The sequence below is a fragment of the Apium graveolens genome, chromosome 4 (genome assembly GCF_009905375.1).
Source record: "Apium graveolens cultivar Ventura chromosome 4, ASM990537v1, whole genome shotgun sequence".
NCBI classification, from domain to species: domain Eukaryota; kingdom Viridiplantae; phylum Streptophyta; class Magnoliopsida; order Apiales; family Apiaceae; genus Apium; species Apium graveolens.
The window spans coordinates 4,548,288-4,556,927 of NC_133650.1; the positions used below are offsets into that span (position 1 = coordinate 4,548,288).

The 8,640-nt window shown below is 33.0% G+C and overlaps 2 protein-coding genes across 2 annotated transcripts; both read right to left on the minus strand.

Annotated features, from left to right (window-relative positions):
• Nucleotides 1-669: 669 nt before the first annotated feature.
• On the minus strand, nucleotides 670-2,868 carry LOC141717538 (photosynthetic NDH subunit of subcomplex B 3, chloroplastic-like). Its single transcript, XM_074519657.1, has 6 exons — nucleotides 2,608-2,868; nucleotides 2,404-2,514; nucleotides 2,249-2,305; nucleotides 1,983-2,045; nucleotides 1,759-1,821; nucleotides 670-873 (listed from the first exon to the last, which is right to left on the minus strand). The coding sequence occupies exons 1-6, from the start codon at nucleotides 2,827-2,829 to the stop codon at nucleotides 799-801; spliced, it is 591 nt and encodes a 196-aa protein (XP_074375758.1). The 5' UTR covers nucleotides 2,830-2,868; the 3' UTR covers nucleotides 670-798.
• Nucleotides 2,869-2,980: 112 nt separating this feature from the next.
• On the minus strand, nucleotides 2,981-6,211 carry LOC141717534 (uncharacterized). The gene is made up of 9 exons (XM_074519656.1): nucleotides 5,895-6,211; nucleotides 5,116-5,192; nucleotides 4,579-4,807; nucleotides 4,342-4,496; nucleotides 4,191-4,236; nucleotides 3,997-4,088; nucleotides 3,832-3,928; nucleotides 3,680-3,736; nucleotides 2,981-3,477 (listed from the first exon to the last, which is right to left on the minus strand). The coding sequence occupies exons 1-9, from the start codon at nucleotides 6,033-6,035 to the stop codon at nucleotides 3,325-3,327; spliced, it is 1,047 nt and encodes a 348-aa protein (XP_074375757.1). The 5' UTR covers nucleotides 6,036-6,211; the 3' UTR covers nucleotides 2,981-3,324.
• Between the last annotated feature and the right edge of the window lie 2,429 nt (nucleotides 6,212-8,640).

Genomic DNA, 8,640 nt, shown 5'->3' on the forward strand with positions numbered 1-8,640 from the left:
TAATTTGCAGCCTAAAGTTAACAATACGATATGTCACATAGTCGATTTCAGAAGCAGAATGAAAGACATTAAAGTCATCCAGTGGACCACTGCTAGTTCTTATGAGTTTGAAGGACTCATTGGTCCATGATGCTTTTATATGTATCACCAAACCTGAGGCCCAATAATAGCCTACTGGATTGTGCTTTCACTCACATTTTATGACTTTAAGTTGGAAGGGACAAATGGTCCTTCACTTATAAAATTTTTGAGGAATGACAATGACTCATCAGTCTACACCTCTGCTGTTTGAATCTTGAATCATCTTTTAGCAATTTAGATTCTTTAATAAAAAATTGCAAGATGGTCTGGAGCAATTTAGAATCATCTTGAATCACTTATAAGGCGTTTGTTGCAGCATATCATAGCGGTGTGCTATGCTGTAACGAACGCTTGCTCCTGACCGGATTCCTAAAAAATTTGCTCCTTAATTGAAATCTCATTTTCACTCTCGTTAGCCTAGTCAAAATTTCATGATCCAAACGACAAATTGGTCTTAAATATCATATCTCAGTGGTTCAGTTGTATTTTAAACCCAATGTTTTTGAGATGTAATATGGTCATGTAACTTTTTAGTTCTCACCTTTCTTTTCCTTCAGAGTTCCCGTTGTTACTGTTCAGATCACAGGGTATATAAATTCTGAGATCATACATTAAGAGACTTTGTATATTTGAAACTAATTATTTTATATATTCAAACCTAATGAATGATAATATGCAAGTGAAAAGGAAGAAATTATAATAGAACACGCTGAAGAATCAAGATTCTGAAGGGAACTCTTTGCCATAAGTCCATTCGTGCCCTTTCCACTCAGGTAGTTGTTGAATGACAACCTGCATTGTATAATTTACATCAATTGCACTGCAAAAAAAATGCACATAGTTCTGATCCCTCTCTCTGTGTGTGCTGTGTGTGAGCCTGTTTGCGTGTGACTAAAAATCAAATGCTCTTGTTCATTTTTGGGATATAAACACGAGGCCTTTGGACCTGAAATGGACTCAGAAATTGCCTTCAAAGTGGAAGTGAAACAAACTGGAGACCTAATATGTCTGTGATTGGAGAGTTTATAAACTCGTGAATTTCAAGTAGGTCGTTGTTTAAGCATTTTGGTTAAAAATTCTATCAGGTCATCGTTTTCTTAATAGAAAGAACTATAGAAGATAGTCAAGTGCTAGCTAGAAAATAGAATCATCAACTTTCACCCCTTGCTCCCGAGTTTTCAAAAGGGTCAAAAGCAAGGGCAAGGTAAGTAAAATAGTTGCACTTTCATTCCTAATCGTGCTCCCGAGTTTTTAGAAGGAATGAAAGCAAGTGGTGATTAATGTAAATTTTACATACTTCCACTCCAAAACTTTCATCTTATTTTTGGGATGAAAGTAGTTTACCTCTCAATCAGTTATTTCCTTACCTAATAAAAACTCGGGAGCAAGGCCTCAGTCAACCAAACTACAGTTTTCAACTCTTTAAAAGATTTATACCCTCATCATCTTTGCATCTAACAATGCACTATGATTTGGAGGCTGATTGCAGCGTAATTTTCCAGAAAAATGTGAATTGACCCCTTAACTGTGATAGTGTGATTGCTTAGAATTGCTTATGCAATGCTATTGAATGATTCCAGCCTTAATGTAAGTTATAAAAAGCTAAGCACAAGTAACTACGAAATGAAAAATGAACTCGCTCTGAGAGTAATAAATGAAGCAATAGGAGCTACATACCAGACCGTCAGAATCAGGTGTCCCAACTGTTGTTTGACATGCAAGTCTCCAGTTTTTCGGATTCTGCACATTAACACTAAACTCGTTACACAGACCCCAAACTAGAATTCACTTGTGATCTGTGAACATAATGCAAGCAAAATTGTATACTGATTAACAATGTATTCATCACTGCAGAATTACGCTTAATTTATCCTGTCAATCAGTACTAACACAGTACATACCCTTTTGAGTTTTTCCTTCTCTTTGTCTGTCCGAGGGCTTAGTATTTCTTTCCCTTCGACAACCTTAATTAATAAGCCAACAAAGAGAGACATATTCAGGTAAAAGTGAGTTATTTTACTTGCTAAGCAATATGCCACAGTAATGCATCATAATTTATTTTTTTGAGATCGACTTCAGATTGAAAATCATCAGCCACAATTGACAAATAGTGAGAAACTGATCTAGTTGTCGAATAAAGAAATGTACTATTGGACCAGGATATTACCTCGACAATGCACGTAGCACAAGTTCCTCCTCCGCCACAATTTAGAAGTGGTCTAGACTGAAACCTCAACATAGAAAACTTACTTTAGTTTTTAGTTTAAAAAAATGACTTGTGCCTCGAGAATCAAGATTAATGCAATAAATAAAGGAACTTACATACGGTCCATACAATTCAATACTTGTATCCAGCATTATATCCCTAAGTTTCTGTCCTCCACAGGCAGTACGAAAGTGCACGTCTGGTGTTCCATCAGGAAGCAGGACAGACTGAGACACATGATTTTACAAAGCTTAATTTCCCAAATACAAATTTCTGATATTGTAAACAAAAGGGTATTTATTCTCTTTCTGTGGACTTACACTGACAAATGCAAACTTGACTGAAGGAGGGTCTTCTGAAGTGGTTGCAGTTTCTATCTGGCTCTCTGGTACAGTTCCAACAGCTCTAATTCTCCCTTTAGTAAAACAACGAGAGCTCGAGATTTTGACAATTCTATCAGTTGCAATGCTACTAATTCTGTTGAAACTATGTGAGACTGAAGAGGCAGCTAAACCATGAGGATTGAGTTGAAGTATTCCCATTGTCTGATAGTAGATATTTGAAAGCCAAAAAAATTGTATTGCATGTGAATATATTACATCCAAATATCTCTGTGGAACTATGTGTGGCTGCTATTTATCTTATCTGATCACTATGAAGCTATATCTGACTAATGTAGGTTACATAATTACCCCATTTCTCTAATCAAAATAGCAGTAATTTTATAGGCATGAATCTTGCAGATTTCGCATTTAAAAATCAGAACTAAAAAATTCTAAATTAAGCTTTGTAAATATGTACAATTAGTTTATCTTCATTATATAACAATTTCTATCAAGATATATACACATTTGCTGCATTATAGCCAAGCAAAACAAATTTCTTAGCATTGCCTACATTACATATTTCTAAAACAAGACATATGTGTACTAAATGAAAATAGCTACTTTAAGGTGTCAAGGACTTAAGGTAATCTCCTCAGAAACTACAGCTTAAGCTTGTCTCACAAAATACTCCTTGACAGTGCATTCTGGGAGTTACTGTTTCTGATCATGAAACTCACTTGAAGAATTTAAACTCATGTCTTGACATGGTGATTTAGAGTTTGATAAAGTTGGCCTATATGCATGGGGGTGTTGAACTACGATTAAAACTGAATCCTTTAATCTTCTGTCACGAAAAGATGTTGGCTACATGAACAAAAGTTGGAGGTTAGTAACCAAAAATTAACCTAAGCTTATCAACAAAATGTAAAGTATAGAGTTCGCGTGAGGAAACAGGCAGTTGGTTACTAACAAACATAAGATATGCCGTACTGTCCTCACACCTAAAACTCACAGAAAACATGTGAACAAAAGAAAGACTCCTGGAGTTTGAGCCAACATCACTTACCACGCCAATTTGCCATTGATGAGAACTGAAATCTTTAAATCTGGTAGCATCCATTTCCTGCAATAACATAACGCAACTTATTGACAACTCTACTGGGGTGTGCAAGTTTTAGTTTAAAGAGCTCAATGAAGATGATAAAGTCCTTCACTTACAATGCTGTAGATAGGAGGCATGATTATTTCCCCTTTAGACTTCAAAGTCGGCATAACAGAGAAACGCGGTGCCCATTCTTGTGGCCAGAAAGTCCATCTAAATTTAGAAGATGTTATGATCTGCTTGCAGTAACTAAAAGGACATTGAAGGAAGAACATACATACCCGATATAAAGAAAGATGCAAAATTGTGCCCATTCCCTGACTAACAAGCGAAACCAGTAATTTTCCAGTGAATCGCCCATATTAATGAAAATCTGCAAAAATACTTTGTTTCAGTTTGAAGGGAATAAGCCAATATTTATGACAAAATTTAGATTTATTTAAAACGGAGAAGAGAAATAAGTCGAGATTCTTACTGCAGTTTCTGCCACAGCTACAATCTGCATGGCACCTTGAAATTTCCTGAGGAGTTCACATTAAAAGATCGAATCTCAGAAGAAATTAACTTTACATGATCCATGTTTTCAGAATCAGAGTAGGTTTTTGAAGAGCAAGTAAAATGCTTACTTGAACATCATGTATTTTGTATAAACTGCATCACGCATTGCATTGACATCGTCATCTATGATATACATCAACTGCTCGCGCAGTACTGATAGGTTTTGAGATATATGATGGAATATTACATAGAACAAAATGAAATAATTAAGCACCAGAAGCACCTGGATCCAAAAAAATAATTAGCATTAGATTCAAAGATTGGCAATTTTTTCGTTTGACATTTGTCTGCAATTAGTAACTTACTGTGAAGTAAGGAACAGAAGCTCTATGACCAACTAGAATCAGATAAAAGACACATCCTAGAGCTGCCATAGTTCGTCGTTCAGGCACAGAAAGGCGCTCACACATAATACAGTACCCGTGAGAAATGAGAAAGAACGATACGAATGAAGCTGTTTGAAACAGTATTCCAGTTACATATACTCCGAAAGAAATCCAAAGAGAGCATGTCTGAAAATAAAAGCAAGAGTACCTGCAACAACAATCCATACAAAAAAAGTTTCTAGTAGTTTAGTCATGATTATCTAAACCATCTTACGTATTCATCTTCTAATCAAATTGAGTTGAAAACTAATCATTAACTAGATGTCCTAATTACATGGATGAAAATAGTTTAACTTCATTAGTGTAACATACATAGACCAATCTGCTAAGTCTAGTGAGTACACATATACAATATCGTGGAGGACACTTAAAAATTGTCGTCTAAGTGGTAGCAGCATCGCCATATGATGCATGAAGTTCAGAATTTGTTAATTTTATAGATTGACAGAGGCATACCAGAATAGGAAGGACAGAGTTAGTTGCAAGGCTTTGAGTAAGGGGACTGATGCAAGTGCCCATTGCAAATTATTTGTCTGCCGTAGCACATATAAATGTCAACAAATTAATACAATTACCAAATAGACAAAATGCACATATAACATTCAAAATTCCTAATGTAACTGGAGACATACACGAATTCATACAAAATGTAATGTAATGCAGTCTTAAGTAATTACAATTGAAAATCTTCGATTTTCAGTTCCCTAGTAGTTCCTTCATTAGCAACTCTAATCTTAAACAAGAACCTTCCCCCTCTTAGGTGTTTAATAGCTCAGAAACTCTAACTAACCTCAACGGAAGACAAAAAAAAAACGAGTTTTGAGCCCTTTTTTATGGATTCTTTAATTAACAATGAATCAAATTAGACGAGTTTTAACCAAAGATGAACATATACCTAAAGGACACCTTCCCTGCAACATAAAAACACCCCTGTGGCCTTGTACTAATATGTAACCTTCTCAAATATCCTAAGTAAATAAATATTACTATCGACATTCAACGTATATGTGGCTCCGTGCACATGCTAAAACCAAATTAAACCAAACCAAACATACTCGGTATATCCAACTCTTTCGACTAGGTTATCATACTTAAGTCCAATGAAATCTAAAACTTGTAAATTCCAAATCTAAAATGTGCATGTTCATCAATCTCGATAACGATTTCGTAAACAATACAAACACAATGTATAATTACATGCACCATAATGAGAAAAAACAGAACAAGGAAATGACCTGAAAACATCGAGTTTTGTAAGTGTTAACAGTCCAAAAAACAGCGGAGAAAGACCAGATCAACATAAAAGCCATGTAAAGAGAAGGCAAGGGACGATACGATTCGTCCAAGCCACTCATGTAACTTCCCGGAACTTCCATTTCCGATGAGATATGATAGATTTTGAAGCGCTCTGTAAATGTTACTACGAAGTCATACACTTTGTTGTTATAGTATATATAGTGAAACAAGTAACCAAACGCTGCCTTGATGTTTGTGGAGTAGCAAATGTAGATAAACTAAAGTGGCTAAACTTGTTGGTTACTTAACAAACTATTTCATGCTAACTTTGTCTATTTTAATAATTCAATTACTTTCATAGAAAATTAAATAAAAAGATGCCTATTAAAATAGGATTTTTTTAGCATGCGCTCATGGGCACATACTAAGAGTTAGTGTTTGATAAGCTGGTGGAGAGCTCAATAATAATGATGAACCCATGCATGCACAAAAATCTACACCAATAATATTATCAACAAAATTATAATATTATCAACAAAGTTATAAATTCGGTACATTTTCAAAATCTGAGTAATTGGTCGATTTTTCGAGTACTTAGTTTTGACATGCGAATACTCGCTCAAATTTGAGTCTGTTGTTTTACGGCATCCGAGTATTTAACTGAGTAAACCGATTTTTAGAACACTGATATGGGTCATTACGGAAAATATAAAATGGTTATGGTATGAATTAGCAAAAGATTGATAAATGTGTGCCTAAATTATGAAAATGCAAAGGGTGATGGGGCCAGGATTGTAGGAGGATGAAGAAGTTGTTGCAAGAGTTGACGATGATGATGGCAGATTTTGTAGGATCTCTACTCCACCATTCAAAGAACATTCTTTCTTAATCTCTCTTTCTTCTTCCTCTTCAAGTCTCACTAAATCTCCCTCAAAATTGTCAGCAACCGAAAAATAGGAAACCTCCAATTAAGTGTCTATTGGAAAATTTAAAATAATAACTTATGACTTAGATCGAATAAATGACTTATAAGTGATAAGTTAATAAATGCTTATAAGTTATACAAGGTATTGGATAATTTAACTTATAACTCAGAATTTTTTAATTAAATGAACTAAAATAAATAATTTTTAAATATAATTATCTTAATTCTTATATTTTAAGTTTGAGTAACATTTTAAAAAAATATATTTTAAAACTAAAATCGATAAAAAAATGAAAAATAAAAAAATAAGTTGAGAAAAAATACATCGTTACTAATATTCAACTTATCAGCTTATAAATTCAACTTATAAGTTTGGTCGACAAACACTCGTCAATAAATTATTACGGACTTATACACCAATAAACTGACTGATCAGATTTACCAAACATGCCCTAAATATTGTTGCCGAGTTTAAGCTCATGTCCTAGGTGAGATCACAAATTATCAACAAAAAATTGGAAACAAATTAGTAGTAATATGAATTTGACCAACCACTTACAAGTTCGGGCAGCTGCCAAAGCTAATTTAAAATTTTAATAAATTTTCTTACATAAATGATAAATTCATGCATATATGCGTACGTAGGTGTACATAGAATATTAGAGAGCACAGCATAATAGGTAAACAAACTCACTAGTTTAGTAGTTTCAACTAATTAATTAATTTCTTCTATTCCTTCCATTTAGTCAACCAAGCTTAACAAATTCAACCAGTATATTCTTCTAATCAATTGTCATGATTTATTTAAATTGTCATGATTTATCCTACTAAATTTTGATCAGATAATAAATTGTCATGATTTATTTAATTATTACTAATTAGTTACGTAAAATTAAAGATAAAGTATATCTATAGGATACTATAATAACCAGAATGGAGTATAATTTGGTTTAACAGTTATCTCCTGATTTTGATTATTAAATAAATAAATAGTGTTATACACACACTACTAAATTGCTAAATTACTAAATATGATCGCCTTATCCCGCTAAATTACAACCAAAATTTATCCTACTAAACTTTGATCACAATTCATTTCTAATTCTTTTATTATTATTTTTTTTAAAACTATATTTATTATATATTTATATAAACATATTAAATTTAATATATGATTAAATAAAATATTTAAAAAATTATATTTAAATATTAACGGAATCCGTGCATCACACGGGATTTAAGATAGTACGAAGTAAAAATCAGGAGACGGCTGACCATAATAGAGTATTTTTTAAAATGTTTGTAATGCAAAATTTTATTTTGTCCACGAATATAATGTAGTGATCTTGGTCCAATCTCTTAATTTTAATTTAAATAATCAGCTTCCGTTAAAAGTTTGAAATTGGGCCGAATAATGGACATAAAGAAAAGGAAAAAGGCTACCAGCTAAAAGGCCCATTTACAATTATGAAGTATAACAAATTGGGAGGCTTAGTTGGACAAGCCCAGTTCCTTGTAAACTAAACAGAAGCTAGAACAAGCCCAATGTCCCAGGTTGTTGATTACTTCTTTTTGAAAAAGAGAAAATTACCTTTTAAGTACTCGTTTAGGCAAGTTATATATAAATTTATAGCCTACTTGAATGAGAAAGTTGTTTGTTTTAGTCAAGTTTTGTAATATTATATACACATTTTACGTGACTATTAATTAATATTTATAATCTTTTATCTAATTCTATCTCGGGAACATTAATTCTAAATCACAACTAATATAAAACAAATTTACTAATAGGAAATTCTATTACAAAAGATATTATTATT